At 36.5% G+C, this 26,565-nt stretch overlaps 1 protein-coding gene across 4 annotated transcripts; it reads left to right on the top strand.

Moving 5' to 3' along the window:
* The first annotated feature begins 1,605 nt into the window (after positions 1-1,605).
* LOC127868560 (BUB3-interacting and GLEBS motif-containing protein ZNF207-like) lies at positions 1,606-22,605 on the top strand. Of its 4 annotated transcripts, none has more exons than XM_052410432.1 (10): positions 1,709-1,869; positions 10,652-10,778; positions 11,506-11,638; positions 11,878-12,063; positions 17,158-17,170; positions 18,055-18,190; positions 18,773-18,964; positions 20,142-20,241; positions 21,767-21,811; positions 22,108-22,605. In XM_052410432.1, the coding sequence occupies exons 1-10, from the start codon at positions 1,829-1,831 to the stop codon at positions 22,191-22,193; spliced, it is 1,059 nt and encodes a 352-aa protein (XP_052266392.1). In that variant the 5' UTR covers positions 1,709-1,828; the 3' UTR covers positions 22,194-22,605. The 4 variants fall into 4 exon arrangements, 3 of the variants coding, with proteins under 3 accessions (XP_052266390.1, XP_052266392.1, XP_052266391.1); XM_052410431.1 differs by having other exon boundaries at positions 20,142-20,268; XR_008044177.1 differs by lacking the exons at positions 10,652-10,778; positions 11,506-11,638; positions 11,878-12,063; ... (4 more) ...; positions 21,767-21,811; positions 22,108-22,605 and adding exons at positions 5,691-8,469; positions 8,714-10,645 and having other exon boundaries at positions 1,606-1,869.
* Positions 22,606-26,565: the final 3,960 nt, after the last annotated feature.

The following is a 26,565-nucleotide window of genomic DNA, read 5'->3' as shown; positions in this document are numbered from 1 at the left end:
TGAGGGCATTAGGTGGTTGAAAGTTCCCATTTGACGCCAAGTAAATATTTATCTCGCATTTGTATTACCGCTTTGCAAATTCCGATTATTTGTCCATGCAATTGGCAGATGAACGCATATATTTCTTGAACATAAGCTAGTGATTTTCTTTTGCCGCGTCAGCTCACGGCGTTTTGCTCCTGTAAGTTCTTTATATCGTTTCGTAAATGCATGCGTCGTACAAGGACACGTCACCGGAAGACCGTGTTATTACCACGTATCATTTTGTTATGTCAAGCGATATTAATATTCAACATCGATAAACATTACTTGTTACTTTCATGGAATACAACTATGAAAGGAAGGATGTTTATACAATAGCACTAATATACTAAGAAAAACGAGTTTATATGCTTTTTTGACCTTGTTCGCCATTGCGGGCTGAATGAATATGATTGACAGAATCAGCGAAATTATAACAATTGTATTTTGTATGCTTGAATGACAGGCGCACAGGTTGTCTTGAGCGTCCACCACTCCTCCCTAGGAAAAGGAAGTCTGAATCCGTCACAGAAGTCCCTATAACAAACTTTAAGTGTTTAATTGTACTGTTTGTCTAACGAAATTTTCACCACACTTGTGTAGCCGGGAAAATTTTCGATGTGTATATTGAATCGTGTGTCATTTATTTTTAATACACACGTCGGAAAACTATTACAACAATACATGAAGAGTTAAACATTTACTTTCATGCATAATTCCTCTCCTGATAAATTCCTGAATGGAGTTGTATACAGACGAAGGGATCACCTGAACTATTTTCTATATAATATAGAGTATGTTAATTCAACACAAACATCTTCATATAGCAATGGGACAATGATTTATGTATCAAACATGAAATCTTTAATAATAACTGTTCGGCATATGGTTTATAATTGGTTATTCACAATTTTTTCTTTTCTCCTTTTTAGTTAGAATTAAATTGATGTATGACTTTATATGTAATGCGCCCCCAAATATTGGAGGCGCGCTGAGACTCCTTGTGTGGCTTTTGCTTCTAGGCGTTTAAGGTCTGTAAAATATTTGTGTACTTAATAATTAATTTAGGCATTAATTTTCTTGCTGTCTTATTTTTTTTATGAAATTATAAAACGAAATGTATGAAATGACAATGTACGATTAAGCATCACTGTAATGTAATACAATAGTTATCATAATAATGGATTTGAATAAGACTACACATTTTGACAAATATAGCATGACCTCTTAAGAAGCGACGAAGTAGATCCTATATGTAACATGATTTTGTTCATTAACATATCTGCATGGACCAAGCGGGCAATATCTTAGCACAAATAAAATAAAGTCTGTATAGATATTGCATACATATAAGCCGACCTGGATTCATACTCCGTGCCCGACAACATATGAGTTAGGTTGATTATCACCATACAAGACAGGTGGGGTTTCCTCCAGGTACTCCGGCTTCCCCTGAAAGCACATGTCCACGCCCAAAATTAAATATCTTTCAGCGAAAACCTCATATCTGAAAAATGGAGCTATAATTAAAATACGCCCGACTTTCTTAAATTAAGTGGGTTAAAGATATAGAAGACCTGAGGCACATCCCGGTTATCGCATAATTCAGCTGTAGACTTGGAAGAACCTTGTAAACTTCGAAAAAAGTTCAATTGGAAGTAGACTATAATTATTGTTGGATTCTAACCTGCATCCGAAAGAATCCGAATAACTTCACATACGGGCATTTCACACGCCATTTTGGAAGTACACCTCGACGGCGACGCGCAATAAATTATATAAAAAGCGAGAAAGCTGGTAAATAGCAATGGGACGAAAAAAGAAGAAGCAATTAAAGCCCTGGTGCTGGTATCCTTTATCGAAAGACCATGTTTGTTTGTTGAAATATTATTAGGGTAATGGAGTTGAACAAAGTAATAAAAGTGGTGACGTTCATTTTTTATTGCACTTAATTTAAGGTTCCACTTTCGTTATAATGGCTTGTTAATGTTGAGTCGTGTATGCTTTTTGAGTCGAGGTTTCGTACGCTCTATCCGCCATATTGGAAAACTGTCGCAATGTCGCCCACTTAAAGTGCCGCTATTGGTTAGGTTACAGTAGGGTAAAGTGATCGAGAGTCGGACGCGATCTAGAGTCGGACATTTTTACGTTGATTTATTTCCACTAAAAAGTAACGGAAATATGCAAAGAAAGATAACCATGCACAGAAAGATCATTAATCTATCACAAGTTGTCGTTCTTTTGCCTGTGACGCGTTTCCGATCTTTTTGAAGGACAAGGCTAAAAACCACCCGAAGCGCGAATATTTTAAAGGTCTTTTCACAAAAAAAGTAAGTTATCTCACATTTTATTATGGCTTATCTTAAACAATGTAATGAAAGAAAATATGCTACGTGTTTCTTCATAAAGAATAAACATATTCTTTTTTCAAAATACCGTTTATTTGACATAGTTTTGATTTAAGTTTTTATTTTCCCCTCCCAAACGAAGGACCAGTGCTTTCCACAGGATTTTTGTCAGGCGCCCCGGGGCTGGTAGGGGTGGTTCGGGAGGGGTGTCCCCTCCCGACGTTGTTTTTAACCAGGTTTTCCGAAGGAAAAAACTGGTTATTAGATTGGCGAATGCGGGCGGGCTGGCTGGCTGGCGGGCTGGCGGAATAAGCTTGTCCGGGCCATAACTATGTCGTTCATTGTCAGATTTTAAAATCATTTGGCACATTTGTTCACCATCATTGGACGGTGTGTCGCGCGAAATAATTACGTCGATATCTCCAAGGTCAAGGTCACACTTTGAGTTCAAAGGTCAAAAATGGCCATAAATGAGCTTGTCCGGGCCATAACTATGTCGTTCATCGTCAGATTTTAAAATCATTTGGCACATTTGTTCACCATCATTGGACGGTGTGTCGCGCGAAATAATTACGTCGATATCTCCAAGGTCAAGGTCACACTTTGAGTTCAAAGGTCAAAAATGGCCATAAATGAGCTTGTCCTGGCCATAACTATGTCATTCATTGAGAGATTTTAAAATCATTTGGCACATTTGTTCACCATCATGGGACGGTGTGTCCCACGAAAGAATCACGTCAATATTTCCAATGTCAAGGTCGCCACGACTAAAAATAGATTTAAAAAAAAAAAACAACTTACAAAGGGGGTTAATTTTTTTTTTTCATTTCAAAAGTTCAGTTTGAGTTTTCTCCCTTTATCAGATTTTTTTTTCACAATGAAAACCTGGTTTTGTGACAATTTTGTCCCTTGTTTTTTTTAAATTTAACGTGTCAATTCACGTTCTGTGGTGCGTTATAACTCAAAGAAAAACAGCGTCAAAAGACGTCATTTGGTGCGCTATGAACTCTTCAAAAAAATCCCCCAGTCATTTAAAAATATATTTTTTTAATTTGTTTAATTGTTTTAAAACTTTCCCGCACAGATAGTAAAGTCCCGACTCGAACGATTCCCCAATACATCCGTTTCAACCCGACTCTATTTTATACTTACTACTTTTCAAGTTTCTAATTATTACCCGATAATCCCGTTTATTCCGTTTTTATCAATCTCTTTCTGGTAAATATTTACGATAAAAGCTCTCAATTATTTCTTTAACACAAACCTTGCCATTTTTTAAGTGACTATTTATAGATTTGATGAAATATTGCCTCTGAATATGCGTCAATCCGGTGACCTGTTGTGTGCTTGTTAAAAGGCTCAATACACGCACGTTTGTATGCAAATGACGCGACGTTGTACATGCTGCATAATTTTCGCGCTCTTTTTTATAAGAAAAAGATTCGACACAAAATAAATTTGCACTGCTAATTTGAAGCAAAAATATTTAACATTGCGGTAACATTTACATTCGGAAGTGTGTTTCGGATTAACGCGTTAACATTGACTTACGGGAATGGGTTTCGGATTACAAATTTAATTATTCCCATTTGAGATTTCAACAAATATTAACTGTTGCGTTATAAATTCAACGATAATTCGTTGAAACACTTTACGAGTCGAATAAATGTTTTGACGGAATTATGCATGAAATTCACGTTGTCCACGAGGATCACGGCCGGTTGCCATCATCAGTCTTCTAACTATCGATTATCGGACGAAACATTTACAAGTGTGCGTAATTAATTCAACGAAAATTTGTTAAAGCGCATTACGTGTCGAATAAATGTCAGAAAAACGAGGTGAATCAGTTCAATAAATGGACATGTTGAAATATACATGTACTGGAATTAAATTGTTATCACATAATTGTAACCGGGAGTCATTTGCACAACTTACTCGCTAAAATAATTAATTGTTTACCACTTGCAATTAATTTCTCGTATTAATTATGAGTCATAGGTAACACTTGTTTACAGTAAAAAGGTGTGATGATGATGCCCGAAACCGTCTTTAATGTTCTGTACTGTACTAATTACCGGTTTTATATTACTCAAATGGTACAACTTCTTGCTAATGAAGCTGCGATAAACTCTTACTTCATGCCCGACGTCAATAAAAAATAATGGTCGATAGTTAACCCCGCCTGTATAAGCATTCGCGTAACCGATTGGACGATGAACTTCACAGTTTGACGACTGGAAAGTTACCAGATACATCCTTGTCAGCATTTAAATGACTGTGTAATGATGCTAGAATAATCGATACGCGCGTCATGCTATTCTCTTATCAGTGGATTATCCATTACCCCATGTGGTGTTTATGGCGATTACTTGTGAAAGTAGGTACCGAGTGCTCTTTTAAAACAGGGAATATTGATACACTGATAGAGAAACCTTTTTTTTTTTGGACAATATCCACTTTCTTTTACTGAAAAATACACTGATCGGAAAATTTCAAGCGCCCCGGGGACTCTGATTTCGAAATTCAAGCGCCCCGGTAAGGGGCGCTTAAATGGCCTGGGGAAACCCCTGCGAAGGGGCGCGTATATATATATATCGCGTATATTCGATTTTAAGACGGACAGACAAAATTGCCGATTCGCTTATGAGTTGGACAGTCAGACTTAAAGTCAACTGTCAAAAAAATCATTGATATTAAATTATGTTTATAGATCCAGTTCTTTTATTTCAAACTTGCACAGTAATATATTTTTTATATCTACATGAATTATTTCTACGATATTTAGAAACATATTTCTTACCAAATGCTTTGGTACAAAAACAAATGCATGGGCAAAGCACCACAAACAACTAGCCCTATTCGCCAGAGTAAGCATTTAAAGCACGCACCTTCTTCTGCCTTATAATTACCTACTGTTTTAAAATCAATCTGCATTAATAATATATTTTGTGGTAAATGTTGGTTTTGTTTATGTTTCTAGTTTGGTTCTGAGGTTGCTTTTCTCGGTTTAAGTACTTCATTAATAAATCATATAGTTAGGAATAATTGACCAGATGCCGACTTTTATTGCATTGTTGATCCGATCAATATTATAGATTTCTACAACCAGTCAGCCTTGAAATAATGTATATTTAAGGGTTTTTTTTGTTGAGGAGGGGGGCGGGGGGCTGTGGGCCTAGTGGTTAATATAATAACTGGGAATTGCAATATAATTGAACAATTGTTGACGCGATGTTAAACCTGATGCAGAAAACAATTCCAGAGGTCAATTATTCCAAACTATATTTTAGTTTACACCCTTTACTTATTAATTACTAGGATGAAGAATGTCATTATCCGTTACGTGTACGTTGTTGGTATGCACCACGGAGGGAAAAGAGAATTAGAGGTCTGGGCGCTATATTTTTGCAAGTCGGAGCCAAACAACCCATGGGATCCGAATGCTGTAGCGGTCTTTGATGACAGAGACCTAACCCGGCGTGTGTGCTATCTTCGCCGTGAAGACGCTCGAAAACTCGGGGAAGTTTTAGGCTTTGCACAGGGCACGTGTTACCTGAGACCCAAAATGAAGGCGGAAAAGTTTTCAAGATGTAAAGGCCCGATGCAAAACTGTAGCATTGGGTTTAAATGTCAAGAAGATGTCACGCGATTGAAGCCAGTGCTGAATAGCACCTACATTCATAAAATATACTGACAATTTAAGACAACAACGTGCTAGATTTAACCCTTTATTTATTATGCCCCCCTTCGAAGAAGAGGGGGTATATTGTTTTGCTGGATGTCGGTCGGTCGGTTGGTCTGTCGGCCTATCTGACTGTCGGTAGACTAGTTCGTTTCCGATCAATAACTTGTGAACGAATCAACTGATTGGCTTGAAACTTCCCGTTTGCATTGATATGGGCATTAGATGACCCATATTGATATTGGGGTCAAATGTAACTATCACAATAAGTGTGAAAATCAAGGCCCTGTTTGGGGGCATATGTCTCCGACCGCGGAACTCTTGTTTATTTTTATTTTATATTTAAAAAGTTTGAGTTTGTTGAAAGTTCAAAATAAAATAAATCGAACCTTTTTTCTCTGTTTGTTTCTACTAATTAAACTATATTACTTTACAGTGTCAAATAACAAATGGTCACAGCCGGACATGGACGACGCTGTAATGGCCGTCAACGGAGGGATGTCAGTCCGCGGTGCTGCTGAACAATTCAATGTTCCAAAGTCGACGTTGTCAGACAGATTAACTGGAAAGGTCAAGGTCGGCAGTGTTTGGGGGAAGAAGCCTCGTCTATCTACGGTCGATGAAGGCGCCCTGATAAGTGCTGCTACAGCTCGTGCTGATAAGGGACTGGGATTCTCTAAGAGCAATTTCATGAGATTCGTCGGCGTCTTTGCAGACGAAAATGGAAAGTCCTTCAAAAACGGGCGACCATCCGACATGTGGTGGAGGAATCTGAAGGCACGGCATCCAAACTTCTCACTTAGATGTCCAGAGCCTACAGCAGCAAACAGACATGCTGCCATGACAAGGAGCCGGATTCACTCATATTTTCAAGACCTCAAAGGAGTCCTTGAAAAATATAATTTTGACAAGACTCCGGAAAGGATTTTGAATATGGACGAAACCGGCGTCCAGATGTCTCACAAGCCCGTGAAAGTTATTGCTTCTAAAGGCTCCCGCACTGTACACGGTAGAGCTAGCATCTCTCGGGAAACGACAACCGTTATAGCCTGTGGGAATGCGTCCGGTCGTTGCATACCACCGTACTTCATTTTCCCTGGCAAGAAAAACAAAAAAGCTTATCGGGTTTGACACCGAGTCCTGCAGAGATCCGACTTCACCTCTCTACGGGGCGAAGTTTAGTGTCAGCGAGTCAGGATGGACGAAGGAAGGAATAGCCCATCTTTGGTTTACCAACCACTTTCTTCCAAGCATTGGACCAGTTCGCCCCCAACTTTTGATCTTCGACGGACATGGATCTCACAACAACTTGGAATTTCTCAAGCTAGCACGTCAAGAGAGCATCATCCTTGGGGAGCTGCCAAGCCATACCAGCCACTGGACCCAGCCATTTGATAGGTCGGTTTTCAAGTCTCTCAAAAGCAGTTGGAATGCCCATGTCGACGAATTTATCAAAATCACGGGTGTTTCTCTTGGAAATTCAAGTTTTCTACGTGTGTTTGGTAAAGCATGGGCAGCATCTGTAACTCCAAGCAATGTCATTAGCGGGTTCCGAGCAACCGGTATTCACCCGTTCAATCCAAGCGCCATTCCTGACATCGCCTACCTACCAAGTACGGAACTTGCTGTAGAGACAACGGGAAATTTCAACATGACAGAGACCTCAAGTCCGCCTGGAACTAACGAGTCCGAGATCAGTACTCTGCCTGTAACTATCCAGGCTGTTACCTCAAGTCTGTCTGCAACCACTGAGAGTGAAACCTCCGATATTGTTCAGTCCGAAACCTCAAGTCTGCCTGTAAATCTGGAGGCCCCTCGCATTCCTTTTGACATTCATTCATCCGTTGATTGGAACACAATGTTTGATTTACTGCTTCCAGTGGGTGAATCTGTAATTGATCTTCCTCTACTCATCACACATGAGGGCGCCCTAACACAGTTTACCAGCAGTGATGTTTTAGAAGTGACCGACGGGTTAAATGAAAGTTTATCAGGAAGTGACTTACCAGTTGTCACTGATCAAAAAGCTCTGGAGGTAATTGAGTCCACACTTTCCCCAGAACTTTTATTAAAATACTACGCTGCCCTAATGAGTGGTAAGGATATTGATGACACTATATATCAAACATGGAAGACGTACAAAAGAAAATGTTCAAATCAGGGTACATCGCCGAGAGAAATTATTGAAAAACACTTCCCTTTACCGAACATTAAAACAAAAGCGACTTAAAGAAAAGCTGAAGGTAATCGCTACTTCGTAATTTCAGCGGATGAATTGTTTCAAGAGAAATTGAAGAAGGATGAAGAGAAGAAAAAAATGGCATTAGAAAAGGAAATTCGAAAAGGTCGAACGAGAACAAAAGAAGCAAATGAAACAAACACGAGAGAGTAAAAAAGCAAAACAGTAAACAGAAGGTCAATGAAGTTTGAATGTTGTTTTTGTTTAATGGTATGTCACGCTAAACATAACATTGCATTTTAATCACGGCATTTGACTGGATGACACGTTACAATAAAATCTCGTGTATCTCTAACTTGAAAAATTAAATTAAAGTAACCAGGTTAATACAACTTTTCTCAGCCCTTTGCAGCAACCATATGAAATTAAAACGTAATTAATATAATAACATTCCATATATAGTGTTGTTTTTTGTTTTAGACATATTGATTTTAATTTGATTGCATCGAAAGCTTCTGCCTTATTGCGATGCTCTCGACACCGTTTCCTGGGTAGAACCAGTGCTATGTGTATTTTGGAGAAATCTCAAGAGTGTCCGTGACCTACTGTCGGATAGCAGAAACCATGCCCGCTACGCAACGGCAAGTCCATGTATACATGATTATGTTACTCACCGTTTGTTAATTGATTGTGTCTGATGCACCTTAATTGATACACGGTGTGTTTTTGAAAACATAATTAAAATGAGTCCAGAATAGTCCAAATTTTCACCTTAAACAAATGTATTATGCATTCATTTAGTCCATGCATTTAGTCAATGAATAAAAATGACGTAACTTCAGCTTGTGACACTCAAGCAAAATGCTACGGGCATTCATTAGCTCTTAATTAACAGTGTCCGACTTAAAATCAAGCGTGTCCGTCTCTTCATCGAAATTGTCCGTCTCACAGTGGATGACGGGTAAGGCTATTCAAACAAAGTTTTTTATCATACCTACCCTGAAAACCGGCTTTAAAGTGTTTTTCTATGAAGCAGGAACATTCCGCCGGGTACCAAAGCTTAGGAAACTCCGCTCCTGTTTCTAAAAAAAGCACAACTTGGAGAAGTGACGTAAGTGTGTCAGACTCTCGATCACTTTACCCTATAGTCTTATTTATAAGACGCGCAAATAATTTTAGAGATACTTTTTATATGGGCTAAATTCTTTGGAACGTCTTATCGGGGAAAAGTCAAAAATGTGTTGGAAACCAGAAAGTTGAAATTTTCATCAGTTTGGGTAAAACTGCAAAATAACATTACCAACTCATTCAGTTTTAGTTCAGAAGTCCATTTTTACCTCAAATATCATCGAAGTTGGAAAGGCATAAATTCTTCAGTTAATAAGATATTGTAAAATTTTAATTATATGTTATCAAAATAGTCGTTATTTGCTAGTTAACGGCTTCTTTGAAATATAAGAAACACTATTTACATGCGATTATTTTTCCCAATTGAGCCAGTTTTGCGATTGATTTTTTCCCAAAATGGGGTTTTTCACGAGTTACGACGTGAAATTCCCAAAATTCCATTGTGGCGTTTTCTCAAAATGGAGCGGAAAAGGCCTGTATACACATGAATCTGATTATACACATATCCACAAACATATAAATCGAATCATGTTTGTCTGTTTCCATTTTTAGATTGATAATCTTGTTCGATTTCTGTTTGCGAATAAATGAACTCCAAATTATGAACACTAATTCTTTGACATTCATAACTTTCTAATGATAATGTGTTCATTGTATTTAAAACGTATTCTCCATCGTTCAATGACAAACACATTTCATTTATCCATGCTAATTATATGATGGCCATTGTTAATTTGATTTTTAATTGTCTTTTTCGCTGAGAATGGTAATTTCTTGTTATTGTCTGCCATCTTGGAATATTTGCGACATGCGTGCAACGCAACGAAAAATCGTAAATGTCCGACTACTTTCTCGACTATGTAAGACGCTCCATTCACGTTTGGAGTCATATTCGGATGCTGCAATGTACTACTGACTTACGAAAGTGGGCAAAAATGAACTTTTTATGTTCGGAAATATCATAATCCGGTGACCACGAAATAATGTTGTTGTGAAAACTGCGAGTGGGTTACAATTTTTTAAAGTGAAAATAACCGGACAGTTAGTCTGACGATCTTGCATTTCACCATCAGCTTTTTTAACTGTTCGTTTGCAATGTCCAACGGTCTTTCGCCATTTGTGAACATTCCCTTAATACAGATCGTTCAAATTAAGGAGTTTAACATATGTACTGAAAATAAATAATATTATTTGCATTTATTATTTGAATCCTTCTAAATGTTTGAATTTACAATGCTGTATTTTTCTGCAATGCAATCTTAAGACTGTGTTTTCCTTAATAGTATGCAGGTATTGCAACCGAGAATTTGATGATGAGAAGATTTTGATACAGCACCAAAAAGCTAAACATTTTAAGTGCCATATTTGTCATAAGAAGTTGTATACAGGTCCAGGTCTTTCAATTCATTGCATGCAGGTAAGATAACTTAAAAAATGATCTAAAAAATGACATGTTAGAATGTACTTTGTATACATACAATATGCCGGAGTTCAAAATCAGTTTAATGTGTGTATGGTACATGTGTAAGTTTTATACATTATAATTTAGCGGCATGTATTAAAGCGGGTATATACGATCTTGTCAAATATTTAGTAATAAATATAAAATGTGTAAAAAACTTATTATACATAAATTTCAATATAAACTAAAATAAAAGTTAAGAAGAACATGTGTCGAAAAATGCTAAATAAGCCAGATATTTAATTCTGAAATCGAAAAAGGCTGTACAGCCGAATTCGCCAGCATATATATCATGCATGTACGATGTGAATCTAAATTTAGTTTAACGGTTCATTTGAAATTTCTGCAGCGATATCGATTCATACGACACATGAACACTTACAAAAAAGACGAATGCGTCGGTTATTGTAGGAAAATAATTACGAATTATCTTCGTCACAATCGGCTCGGGGCGCTAATTTGTATTTGCTGTATTTTATGAAATTCGTCTTAAATGTATCATTTTTCTTGCATAGTGTGTGTTATTATAACATATTTGAATCAATATTTTACAATTCAGCACATATAAAAATCGTATATACCCGCTTTAAACTGGACCTCCATATGTTATGATAATTGCTAATACAATCAATGTACAATATATTTCAGCTTTGAAATTGATAATTTGGCTTTTAATTTGAAGGTTCATAAAGAAAAGATAGACAAGGTTCCCAACTCAATTCCTGGGAGAAACAATGTAGAGATTGAGATTTATGGAATGGAGGGTATTCCAGAGCAAGATCTCAAAGACCACGAAAGGTTAAAAAACAATAAAGGTAAGCTTTTCATATTTGTTGCATATTTATTTATCTTAATTTTTCATTTTTTTCTTTTAAACAAAACATAAGAGCAATGGACTTTTCCATTTTGATTTATTTGGATTTGTTATTTATATAGAGAGGATGTTTGTAAGTATCTTATTTTCAGTAGATAAACAATTTTTTATTTGTAGAACTATCTCTATTTTATCAGTTCATTTGATAAAATCCACATGTCTGTGTCGTCCTGTTTCCAGCGCAAGCAGCTCGGGGTGATGATAGTGATGATGATTCCCAGCCGGGTGCCACTTCCTCCCCGGCCACATCAGCCGCACCACCAATGCCTATGCCCCCAGTAAACATGGGCTTTATGGGCATGCCCCCCATGCCACCACCCATGGGAATGGGCCCAATGGGCATGAGGCCAGGAATGGGCCCTATGGGTAACTAGGCTTAAAGATACATATAATTATGTTGTTCCGTATAACCTTCAAATGATGTGGTTGTCATTTAATATTATAAATATGTTTTAGAAATTTCACACAATTTTGATTATTAAATTTAAGGAATGAACATTCCATGGTTAACAAACACTCAAAGGGACTGCTTAAACAACTTTTATTTATTTGTAATTTTTCAGAGTCGGCTAAAAATATCAACTGTGAAGTTCGCAAATTTTTGTTTTAGAATATTTTCCACAAAATTGCATTATTATAATTCATCCACTGCACTCTTAACACTTCTGGGCCAAGTGCGGATGTGGTTTCTACTAGCTGCACATGCAAATGGTAGCATGCTATAAGTAATGCTTTTCTGTGTATAGTTTTCTTTGAACAATATGTTTAAAAAGGCGTATATGTGGAAGTTTACAATAACGGTCTGGTTGATTACTAAAGAAGCCATTTAGTTGAACACAAGTGTGTACAGCAATTTAAACACATGTATTGCTTGGTACAAAGTATTATGACACACTACGTCAACAAACTTGTGCTATCCCATAACCACATCAAGATATTATTAAATATTTTTGTGAGGAGTTGAACATGGGTGTAAAGACTGCAGGGGTGGCGAAATCTCAAAAAACTATACTTGTCCACGGACAACCATTTAGAAAATTTAACTTGTCCGTTGCTGAACTACACTTGTCCATTAAAGTTTATATAAATTATAAACTTATTTATTGATTAATGTAAAACAATGTGGAATATACCAAAATGAGTATGATTTGCTAGTTTTGTTTATAGTTGTATTTCAATAGTACATTCATTGTAGCAGTATATTATAAACAATATAAAGACTTTCTAAAACTTTTAATCTTGCAAAGCCATTGTTATTAAAACATGTGTTGAACATAAGTACATGGTAATCTTAACAAATTAAACTAGCCCAATATGTCGACCTCATTAGACTGAGGCTCTGCGCCGCTACTGGTAGCAATTTGATTATCATCAACTGGTAACCATTGAAAATCTGTGAGCCAAGTTTCTTGAAAAGTTCAGGTGCGTTTACTTAGATCATATTTTTTCTCATAATGGTTCTTAGTTTTTTTGGGAGGTGGACTGCTCAAAGCTTCAGGTTTCTGCTCCGTTGTTGAAGATTTAAAAAACTAAATGTTCCATTTTTACCATTAAAGTCGTCTTAAATAACAAGGTAGACCGTGTTTTGATTATCTTACTTTGATACTTTTTATTTCCGTCTGATTGTAAAAATAAAGAAACAAGTCTGTACACTGTCTAACAGTTGGGCCTAATGTTTAAAATGCGGAATGCTCCTGGTCTCTTAAAGAATAAGGGAGATCACTGCGCAGGAGTGTGCCCGTATTTTAGCTTGATTGCTCTGCAAATATTACTGACAATCAGGGTTGGCACCAATCGACCGCCCCCATATTTAACCGGCCGTATTTACCGGTTAAAACCGCCCCGGTCAATACTCCAGAAGTGGTCATTACTGGTCAATACTGGTCGATTGAACTTTTACCCCAATTTTTAGCACACCTGAGCGATAGCTAGAGGTGAGCTATTGTGATCACTCAGCGTCCGGCGTCCGTCCGTCCGTAAACAATTTGTAAACATCTTCTTCTACTAAACCATTGAGCCAATTTCAACTAAATTTCATGTGGAGCATCCCTAGGTCATGGGACAAAAGAATTGTTAAAAAAAATTTGATCACATAACCAAGATGGCCGCCATGACCATATATGGTAAAAACCTTAAAAAATCTTCTTGTCAGAAACCGCTCATCAGATTTTCAAAAAATTTCACAGGGATGACCTTTGAGGGCTCCCCTGAAAAAGTTGTTCAAAGAAATTTGATTCGTCAAAAAACATGGCCGCAGGAGCTCGTTGAACTTTGCATGTTTATTCGTTTTTGCCTATTTTGTGAAAACTTTCAAAAATCTTCCACATTTTTTGTCCGATCCTTTCCAAATTTGCACAGTGTCTTTATATCAATGAGGACACGAACCCTACAAAAAATGAGCATTATTGGTCCATGAAGTACAGAATTACCTCCCCTTGAATTGAGAAAATGGTGTTTATGCAATAAAGTCCAAATTTTTCATCCAATTCTTTCCAAACTTGTAAGGATTTAGCATGGTTCAAACAAGGGAAACAACTACGGTTTATGCATGTTCTTTTTATAACAGATTTGCCTCCCTTTAATTCATTCAAAATCTCATTTTACAGCAGAGATTCCAAATCTGACCTGTAAATGAGCCCCATATTTACTGCCGGTGCTATGTTACCTTTTCCCATTTGATCATTCTTAAGTATTGGTCTTGTAATGCTGCTACTGCTACTGCTACTACTACTACTACTACTACTACTACTACTACTACTACTACTACTACTACTACTACTTCTACTACTACTACTACTACTACTACTACTTCTACTACTACTACCACTACTACTACTACTACTACTACACCACCACCACCACCACCACCACCACCACCACCACCACCATTCACAGTGACAAAAAACGTATTCACACAATGGCTGCTACTACAACTTATAGCCCATATAGGGGGGCATGCATGTTTTACAAACAGCCCTTGTTTCTATGGGATTTTAACCACAACTGTTCATGTTTATCTCCGACACATATTTTTAGGTCACCTGTCATGAAGTGACACGGTGAGCTTATGTGATCGTGTGATGTCCGGCGTCCGTTGTGCGTGCCTGCGTGTGTCCGTGCGTCCGTCCGTCAACAATTTGTTTGTGTAGACAGTAGAGGTCACAGTTTGCATCCAATCTTGATGAAATTTGGTCAAAATGTTTATCTTGATGAAATCCGGTTTGGGATTGTATTTGGGTCATCTGGGGTCAAAAACAAGGTCACTAGGTCACATAATAGAACAACCTTCTGTAGACAATAGAGGTCACAGTTTTCATCCAATCTTTATGAAATTTGGTCAGAATGTTTATCTTGATGAAATCTGGGTTGGGATTTTATTTGGGTTATCTGGGGTCAAAAAACTAGGTCACTAGGTCAAATAATAGAAAAACCTTGTGTAGACATTAGAGATCACAGTTTTCATCCAACCTTTATGAAATTTGGTCAGAATTCTTGATGAAATCTGGGTGGGATTGTATTTGGGTCATCTGGGGTAAAAATCTAGGTCAAATAAATAGAAAAACCTTGTGTTGACAATAGAGGTCACAGTTTTCATCCAATATTTATGAACTGTGGTCAGAATGTTTATCTTGATGAAATCTGGATTGGGATTGTATTTGGGTCATCTATAGTCAGGAACTAGGTCACTAGGTCAAATCATAGAAAAACATTGTGTAGACAATAGAGGTCATAGTTTTCATCTGATCTTAATGAGTCAGGTGAGCGATTCAGGGCCATCATGGCCCTCTTGTAATTTATATTCCATGCCTAATTAAACAATATTGATAATATTAATTAAACAGACATGTTGCCAAGAATGTCTTAAGCTATTAATACCCACTATTTTATACCTGTTCATGCAATTTGTAGGCCAATCTCTCAAAATTTTGCAAATAAGTCAAAGTTGGTCAATTGGATTTTTCCGGTTGATGGAACTTTTTTCAATTCTAATGAATTATAAAGCTCAGATAATTCTGTGCTTGATTCAACAAGAACCTGTCAATTACTGTGTATGAGTTGTTCCTCATATCCCACTGTCTTCTAACAGTCTTCTCACCTATCAGGTTGGGGCACCCAAAACTGATAATAGGGCCTTATATGGCACCTTTTTGACCCAATCCTTACTTGTCATGTATTCTTGCATTGATATCTTTAAATACTTTTTAAACAAAATAGTGAAAAAAACTTTATTTTTTATTGATATAAGAATATAAAAACATAATAAGAAAAAATTATTAAAAGACAAAAATAATTGAAAAGAAGAGTAGACCCACAATTGGAAAACATTATTTGTTGGCAAAATCAAGAACTTTGATTGTTTATTCATTTGAATACCAATTGAAAATTTTAATATGAAAGGGGAAAAAAACCCTCTTAATACAGAAAGGAAACAAGTTAGAAGTAACTATTAAATTAATAGCAAGTACAATGTAATCTTCTTTTGTGTGAGTGATATGAAATAGCCTAAGGGCAGATTTGCTTAATTGTCAATATCGGAGACATAACACTGCATGCATTTTATTACCGACTATGAGGCCAGATTTATAACCCGAGAATACACAAGAGTTCTATTTGTCCATCTGCTTATCAAATAGATATATCAATAGATAAGTGAAATGCTATGGTACATACAATAATAATAATACTTTCGTAACAGAGGTGATACACTGAGATAAAGATATTGCCTTAGTCCTTATGTATTTGAGGCTGTTTCCATAAATTATAAAGAAGTAACTTTTTACAGCTTTAAAGATTTTTTTTACAATAAATAACTCAGAAAAAAGTTTATCAATTACAGAATAATTATTGATTTAATATAAAATGGCTCCTTTGTAATGTTTAAATGCTACAATTTTCAATCCACCAGTATTGACCAGAAAAGACCAGTAATGACCAGTATTGACCGGTTTTAACCAGGTATTGACCACCGGCCCGGTCAATACTCAATTGACCGGTCAATATGCCAACCCTGCTGACAATGTAATCACATCTCAACATCCGGTTTTGTAAAACTTAATTACGGCTTTAATACAATGTATTTGCTTGTATACCTTGACCCGACTTTTAAAAAACTTGTTGTCCACGGACAACTGAATTGAAAAAAATCAGTTGACCAGACAAGCAAATGTACGACTCGTGCAACTCGGACATTTGATTTCGCCACCCCTGCACTGGTCCTACAGTTAAACTTGCTCAGAATATTTATTAAAAAACATGTATACATTTTTGGACAGAGTCTTTGGTGTGTTAAAAAAAACATAGCTGTTTGAAACCTTTTGAACTTTACCTGCCCAGGATGATTAAGTGCCTTGGGGTCTCATGCCTTAGTGGCCCTCTTGATTAAATAGCCACACTTGTTTTGCTTATAGTTTGCTTGTGTATGCATATTGTGTATTAACATTTTATTTTAATCTGTTGCAGGAATGGGGCCTATGTAAGTATAAATTATTATTTTAAAGAGCTGAGTATATTGCTTTGCATTCATCTGCGGACAGTTAATCTATAGATCATTTCATTCTTGAGAATGCTAAGTTCTTTCTTCATGCAATGAGGTAGGCTGGTCACTCTGGGCAATAAAGGAAGATTGCAATTAATTTTGAGCTCAAATGGTCAAAGGTCAGGGTCACTGGGGCTTTTAAAACTTTAAATAAAATAGGTACAATTTTACAATAGGTCAGTTTAAGCACCTTTAATCCCATAGAAACATCCCTTAATCAGACTTTCAGTTGAAATAAAACATCAAGTGAACAATCAACGCCGAATTCCATAATTATTAGATAGATTATATAAAAAAATGCTTTCAGCGATCGAAATTTATTATTCTTATCTATATGAATACATTAACCCCATGAAAAAATCCCTAAAACAGACATTAAATTCTGATAAAACACCTTCTTGACTCCATCCTCATTTTTGGTTAGATTATGGTTCTGGAAGCCATAAATGCTTCAGGCATTTAAACTTGATTGGCATTGTGCTCACATCAAAACCTGTTTCAGCCACTTTAATTAGCTTTAGAGTGACGATTTCTACATTTGGGGTATTGAAACCATTATATATCTTACTAGTAGGGAGATTTAGGCTTGGGGTGCATACATTTTTTTTACAAACATCTATTGTTTTAAACGTTTTGCATGTTGTTGGTCTCTTGTAATTCTTAAAATGTTGTTTAAAATATAAAGTAATCACATTCAGATGCATTACAATGATTATCATTTTAATTTAACATGTAAACATTCTGTTTAGATATGCAACTACAATTTTTACTGAAAAGGTCTGGCCAGTAGATGTAGTACACCAGTAATGGTATGCTTGCAGGATGGGAGGAATGCCAATGCCACCACATCCATTCATGGGAGGTTCCGGCATGCCTGGTCCTGTGGGCCCTAACCCACCAATGCCCATGCCACCAATGTCAGCCCCTTCTAAACCTCTCTTCCCTTCAGCTGTAGCTGTAAGTATTATAAAAATGCCACTGCTGCTTATTACGGCCTTCGAAGAATCAGGGGTATATTTCTGTGCATCAGTCCTTTGGCACGTATTTTTGTCTGACTGTCCACAGACCATTCATTCTGCTCATTGTTATGATAGGTACATGTGATGAGATGAAGGGGCATATCGAGTTTGTTCTTACCAGGACAAAAGTCAATATCACAGGGGCTTGTAACAGTAAAATCGTTTCTGTAAGATGATTTTGAAGACGACATGTCAAAGGATTTGGTCACTTGGAAAATTAGTTGATGCACGATATCATGATGGCACTTTGGCTTGCAATCAATAAAATTGGTATAATGCTTACTAGGTAGGAAATGAAGACGTCTATTTCCTGTTGGTCACACATTCAATGGTCAAGGCCACAGAGGATTGTATTATAACATTGTTTTTACCTTCTTAATGGGTAAGTTGGTAATTTGGGATTAAGAAAGACATCTGATTTCAAGGGTTACAAGTCAAAGGTTAAAGTCTAGGAGGCTTGTAACATGAGATTTGTTTCTATGTGATACCTATATGAGTCTTGTTCACTGAATACTTTTAGTCATCGACTGCCACATCAACTCCCAGCATGCCTCCCTCCAAGCCCACTTTCCCCTCGGCAGCTGCTGTCAGCTCCACAGAGAACTCTACTGCAGGGGGAGCCACCATCACGGGTGCCCCTCAGATCAAGAAGCCAGAGTCCAGTACAGGTTTGAGTTCAAGGTTGATGCATCCTGATGAGGATATCTCACTGGTAAGTGGGGCTGTGCTATTGCACATTGATCTAGCATTAACTGTTAACTGGGTACTGGTGAAGTGCTTAGGTAGGCTAAGCTTGCCTATGAGAAGTGTGTGTTAGTAAACTTAAATGACCCATTGATTTTACCGGAATACTGTTAGAAGGGCGTTAACCCCAGAGCTAAAAAAGTAAAATTGTACTTTAACTACATATTTTATACATATAGTACTATATACCCCAGAGCTAAATATGGCTTTTTTATGCCCCCGGATAGAAAGATCGGGGTTATATTGTTTTTGGCCTGTCTGTCATTGTATGTGTGTGTGTGTCCCAAAACTTTAACCTTCTTCATAACTTTTGCAATATTGAACATAGCAACTTGATATTTGGCATGCATGTGTATCCTACAGAGCTGCACATTTTGAGTGGTGAAAGGTCAAGGTCATCCTTCAAGGTCAAAGGTCCAAAAAAATAATAATAAAATTTAACCAAAACTTTAACCTTCTTCATAACTTTTGCAATATTGAACGTAGCAACTTGATATTTGGCATGCATGAGTGTCTCATGGAGCTGCACATTTTGAGTGGTGAAAGGTCAAGGTCATCCTTAAAGGTCAAAGGTCCAAAAAAAAAAATCAAAGCGGCGCATTGTGTTTATGACAAACACATCTCTTAATTTGTTTTGTGAAAATGGCCGTTTTTCACTATTTTGGGAAATTTGCGATTCAAATTTTTGCAATTTCATTCAGTTTGCAACTCAAATTTTCACAATTTCAAGAAGTTTGCGACTCTTATTTTCACAATTTTAGAAAGTTTGTGACTCATTTTTTCACAATTTCGAACAGGTCGTGAGTAATTTTTTCACAAAATTGGGGGGGGGGGGGGGGGGGGGGGGGGCCAAGGCCGCTTCACAAAAACAGGAAAAAAAGCCCTGTAGCATTGTACTTTTAACTAAATATTTTATCATAAGGTATATAGTACCATATAAAAAATTAGATTCTTTAATATGTTACATGTTTTGTTTGACGTATTCAATTTTGTTAACCTCGAGATTTTATAAATGTCTAGTATTTTTTCAGGAATATAAAGAGTTGAAAAAAAAACTCACCAGGTAAGACTTTACTCATAATAACATGAGGCCTCAATAGAACATGCCATTTATCTATAGATTTGTGCTTCTATTTATTTTATAGGAAGAGAAAAGAGCTAGGTTACCAAAATATGCTCATTATAAGAATAAGGGGATGGGAATGGCAACTTCACAGCAGGGCATGGGACCTACATCAAACATGGGTATGCCACCTAACTCAATGAATATGGGTAAGTTGTAACGTCTTATCAGTCTTAGTAAGTATACAGACAAGGTTAGTGGTTAATTATCTGTTCCATTTGTAGATGTATTGTTAAGAGTAAAGGTTTATATCTTACTGGTTTGATTATGGAGCAGCTTAAGACTACCAGTATGCATCATTAAGCAATATTAAAGAGTTAACAATGTTATTTACAGCATGACACAATGGCATCTTTAATGGTCTTCCATTTTTAGCTCTACTGCCAAAGGCAGAAGAGCTTATGGGATGGCATGGTGTCTGTCCGTCTGTCTGTGTGTGTGTGTGTTAGACGTTGTCTTGTTTATCTGATAAAGTCCACAGTTTTCATCCGATTCTTTTCAAACTTACTCAGTGTCTTTATATTAATGAGGACTCGAACCCTATTGATTTTCTGGTCACTGGGTCAAAGGTCAAGGTCACAGTGACTCGAAATAGTAAAAACTTGTTTATTTGATAAAGTCCACAGTTTTCATCCGATTCTTTTCAAACTTACTCAGTGTCTTTATATTAATGAGGACTCGAACCCTATTGATTTTCAGGTCACTGGGTCAAAGGTCAAGGTCACAGTGACTCGAAACAGTAAAAACTTGTTTATCCGATAAGTCCACAGTTTTCATCCGATTCTTTTTAAACTTGCTCAGTGTCTTGATATTAATGAGGACTCGAACCCTATAGATTTTTAGGTCACTGGGTCAAAGGTCAAGGTCACAGTGACTCAAAATAGTAAAAACTTGTTAATCCGATGAAGTCCACAGTTTTCATCCGATTCTTTTCAAACTTGTTCAGTGTCTTGATATTAATGATGATTCGAACCCTATTGATTTTCAGGTCACTGGGCTAAAGGTCAAGGTCACGGTGACTCGAAATAGTAAAATGGTTTCCAGATGTTAACTCAAGAATGCTTAGGCCTAGGATCATGAAACTTCATAGGTACATTGATCATGACTGGCTGATGACCCCTATTGATTTTCAGGTCACTAGGTCAAAGGTCAAGGTCACAGTGACTTGAAATAGTAAAATGGTTACTTTTTCTTGTTTATCCGATAAAGTCCACAGTTTTCATCCGATTCTTTTCAAACTTGTTCACAGTCTTTATATTAATGAGGACTCGAACCCTATTGATTTTCTGGTCACTGGGTCAAAGGTCAAGGTCACAGTGACTCGAAAAAGTAAAATGGTTTCCAGATGTTAACTCAAGAATGCTTAGGCCTAGGATCATGAAACTTCATTGGTACATTGATTATGACTGGCTAATGACCCCTATTGATTTTCAGGTCGCTAGGTCAAAGGTCAAGGTCACAGTGACAGTGTTTAAAGCAGTAGAGCGATTCAGGCCCTCATGGGCCTCTTGTTTTGTTTAGAACTACCACATTTTGTGTGTCTTAAATAAAGTCCTTTATTGTATTGCTATAATGTAAGCTTTCAGGATGACCATTGTACACAAGTAATACAATCCCTATCACTATGTATGCCTGTTTGTGTTTCAGGAATGGGTAATCCTGGTATGAGACCACCCATGCCACCTCCGCCTGGTAAGTGCTTGCCTTCTAGCCAATGGTCACCTTTTATGGTCAATCTCTACAACAAATTACTGTTTAAATTTCATGAGTGTTTGGTGCATAGTTTTTCCTCTTCAATATCCTTTTGATGCAGTAAGGGTCGTTCAGCCATTTGAAGTTGTTGCAGTGGCTGAATCAAATATAAACCAATATTTTTAGCTGCGTTTGTGTTTTAGCAATGACATGAAATTTGGTATTACTAAGTATTTTGGTATATTTGTTTTAAGATAATTTACATTATGATTCTATCTATTTTATTTTATTTGCAGGAATGATGGGTATGCCAAATCAAGGCATGTACAATATGGGATTCCCTCCGCAAAGACCCCCAATGTATGGTGGAGGAAGATACTGAACAGTTCGGGGTCCAGAGAAACATGGGGTCTAACTTTGTGCTACCAGAACTGTACAAGTATTGCAGATAAGTGCAATCATTTCATGCACTCAGTTTCGCATAGAAAAGTGCATGTGATGTACGATTAATATGTCATATATTGTGGTTAAATAATGTCTCCCGTGTAATAATAGAAAACACAGAGCTGAATAAGGTAAGCCCTGTGAAATTTCGTAAACTGTGAACATTTCCACTGTGAATGTGAGCAGTATGGTGGTAAGTGGAATGGAAACAATATTTTTATCCAATATGTAAATAATTTTGTTTTATTGTTCGCTCTACTGTCTGAAGATTCTATTTTATATAAAGATTATTGTGAGGTATGTACAAGTGTGACAAACATTACTTATTATTAAAAACTGTATTTTGTATATGTCTTGTACTGTTTTGGTTTTGAGTATGAATGCAATGGCTTCCCATAAGGATAGTGATCTGTTTCTGTGTCCCTCCATAATTCTATGTAGTAGAACATCTACAGAAAGCTTACTGGGCAGACAACAGCACTCCAGGCAAGTGGTCACAGCAGCCCAGTCAGTTGCTGTTGGGCATTTTTAGCCCCCAACATTGTGTTGGTGACAAATTTGTTTATAAATGAGTACATTAGCTCTATTTTGGCCACTTGGACATTTTTGGTAATTTTGCATCCAGAAACCAAAGGCAAGTCCTATGTATAGATTTGAATTAGAAATTAATGTCCGCTCTCTTACCCAAACAGTTTAAATCTTTTAATCATTAATCTTGATAAATTTAAGTCAAACCTTTTAAGTGGCATATTTTGTGACAAGTTGGCACTCTTATTAAATATTGATTTGCATTTATTGGTGGCTCATTTTTATACGCCCGTATAAAATACGGGACGTATTATGTGAAACCCCTTGGCGGCGGGCGGCGGGCGGCGGGCGGAAGGCATCACTTTGTCCGGACTCTAATTCAAATTGTATTCATCCGATCTTCACCAAACTTGGTCAGCAGTTGCATCTAGTTGATATCTAGGCCAAGTTCGAATATGGGTCATGCCGGGTCAAAAACTAGGTCATAGGGTCAATAAGTGCATTTTCAAAGGGGCCACTTTGTCCGGACTCTATTTCAAATTGTATTCATCCGATCTTCACCAAACTTGGTCAGCAGTTGCATCTAGTTGATATCTAGGCCAAGTTCGAATATGGGTCATGCCGGGTCAAAAACTAGGTCATAGGGTCAATTAGTGCATTTTCAACGGCGCCACTTTGTCCGGACTCTAATTCAAATTGTATTCATCCGATCTTCACCAAACTTGGTCAGAAGTTGTATCTAGACAATATTTAGGTCATGTTCGAATATGGGTCATGCCGGGTCAAAAACTAGGTCACAGGGTCACTTAAACCATTTCAAGCATTCAGCATGGTGTCCGCTCTCTAATTGAAGTAATTTTCACCCGATCTTCACCAAACTTGGTCAGAAGTTGTGTCTAGACAATATCTACATGTTGGTCAAGTCCAAATATTGGTCATGCCAGGTTAAAAACTAGGTCACGAGGTCACTTACCGGTAGTGCATTTAAAGCATTTAGCATGGTGTCCGCTCTCTAATTGAAGTAGTTTTCATTAGATCTTCACCAACTTTGGTCAAAAGTTGTGTCTAGATGATATGTACATGTAGGTCAAGTTGAAATATGGGTCATGGTAAAGTTATCAAGTTGTCCAAAGCCTTAAAACGGGCGTATCTTGTGACAGTTTGGCACTCTTGTTAACTTATGCCAATCGTGTTATATCACGCTGATGATCATAGTTTTGTTCTATATCACGAAAAACATTAACATAACAACTTGTTTTGGACCTTTCATACCTTAAAACAATCACTAAAGAATGTAACATTTTACATGCATGTGAAACAAATTTATGAAAATAGCATTTTTGTTAATACATTGTTTGAGTATCCATGGTTCATAGTTTCACTCGTAAAGAAATGATCCCTCTTGTGATTCCATCTGCGAAAAAGGCAAGTTGTCACAGCTGATGCTGTTGGGCTTTTTTTGCCCCCAACAATGGTTGGTGACTGATACTATTTTTGCGTTATTGTTTTAGTTTTGCATCAGATTAATTTGCATTTTCTGAATTAAAAGAAGTTTGTTATTACTTAACACATTTTTGTTAATCATGTCGTGAAACATGACATTCATTTAAGTTCAAAATGTATTTCAGAAAACGGTCAAGTAGAATTGGGAGTCAATTTATCTGGTAGGTGGAAACTAGCATCATGTCTGTGTTTGTTAATTCAGCTTATTTGAGAATTTTCTCTCTTTAAACATTGGTCATTTGTAATTATTAGCTATAATTATTTTTTGCTAAATGATTTTCTTAGGTGTGTTGTAAAACTGTTAAATTTCCTGTAGTTTTCAGAAGAAAAGGGTTGAAAATAATCAGCCGCTTCTATACAGAACACCAGGTACTTGTTATGATTTTGTAGCATTCCATATTGTCACAACACTCACAAAATGTTCTTTACCAGCAAATTCTGAGGAGTATTTTACTTTGATCCATTTGAATTTCTAACATATAAAACGGCAGTTAAATTGTTTATTTGAAGTATTCACATTGTTAAAGAAGATAGTGTTTTATTTACTGCATCAAGTGAAATAACTTGAAAATTACAATGGGAAAGAGCACTGTGGTGTTGTTGGGTTTATCCCCTAGCAATCTGCTAGCGACAGTTTCTTCTTAAAATATCTCATCATCTTTAAAGCCTCTTTAACGCTCAAAATCAACAAAAATTTCGTAAAATAAAGTTAACACCTAAATAGCCAGTGTTCCATATAGCAATAGCCACACTTTGAACGCTAGATGCGGTATGATTACATAGATTTTAGTAGATACAAAATGCTCATTTTTATTTATTTGTGACACAATTAATTCCATGTTAATCTCACGAATATATCTATTCATACGACAAAGGAACACTAAAATGGTACCATGTTAGTGTTCATGTGTTGTATGTATAGATACCGTGACGGGATATAAAAATGGAATTAAATATGCAAAACAATAATAAAAACGAGCATTTTGTATTTACAAACATCTATTTTAACCAGACCACATCTTGCGTTGAAATTTCGTCAATTGCCGTAAGGAATTATGATTTTTAATTGTTAAGCTTTATTTTACGAAATATTGTACGAAATTTTCGTTGATTTTGAGTAGTAATGTTACTTTGATAGCCAAATGTGGATTTATTATGAAAATGATGTGAACATTTTTGTAGCTGCGTTTTTATGAATCCTATTTAAATTAATGATTATTGTCAACAAATAGCAACCAAAGACATTCTGATGTTAATTAATACTGAACTGTTGAAACAGCTGTGTACCACTCTTGCTAAGTGTCACTCACATGTGTACATGTTAATGTAGTAAATATTGGATCATTGTAATATAATTATTTGACTGTATACAGTAACTCTTAAGTCATTATTAGTCCCCTACCGGTTTCACCGGAGGGGACTTATGGTTTTGTATCCGTCCGTCAGTCCATCAGTCCGTCACACTTTTCTGGATCCTGCGATAACTCTAAAAGTTCTTAATATTTTTTCATGAAACTTGGAATATGGATAGATGGCAATATGGACATTATGCACGTCATTTCATTTTGTTCCTACGTCAAAAATTATGGTTGCTATGGCAACAAATAGACTAGAAATACTGCTGAAAATGGTGTTTTTTTCTGGATCCTGCGATAACTCTAAAATTTCTTAATATTTTTTCATGAAACTTGGAATATGGATAGATGGCAATATGGAGATTATGCACGTCATTTCATTTTGTTCCTACGTCAAAAATTGTGGTTGCTATGGCAACAAATAGAATAGAAATACTGCTGAAAATGGTGTTTTTTTCTGGATCCTGCGATAACTCTAAAAGTTCTTAATATTTTTTCATTAAACTTGGAATATATATAGATGGCAATATGGACATTATGCACGTCATTTCATTTTGTTCTTTCGTCAAAAATTGTGGTTGCTTTGGCAACAAATAGACTAGAAATACTGCTGAAAATGGTGTTTTTTTCTGGATCCTGCGATTACTCTAAAAGTTCTTAATATTTTTTCATGAAACTTGGAGTATGGATAGATGGTAATATGGACATTATGCACGTCATTTCATTTTGTTCTTACGTCAAAAATTCTGGTTGCTATGGCAACAAATAGACTAGAAATACTGCTGAAAATGGTGTTTTTTTCTGGATCTTGCGATAACTCTTAAAAGTTCTTAATATTTTTTCATGAAACTTTAAACATGTATAGATGGCAATATGGACATTATGCACGTCATTTCATTTTGTTCTTACCTCAAACATTCTGGT

The sequence above is a fragment of the Dreissena polymorpha genome, chromosome 2, assembly GCF_020536995.1.
Source record: "Dreissena polymorpha isolate Duluth1 chromosome 2, UMN_Dpol_1.0, whole genome shotgun sequence".
In the NCBI taxonomy this organism is placed as follows: domain Eukaryota; kingdom Metazoa; phylum Mollusca; class Bivalvia; order Myida; family Dreissenidae; genus Dreissena; species Dreissena polymorpha.
Note: the sequence above shows the minus strand (reverse complement) of the source record. Positions and strands in the feature narration are given on the sequence as shown.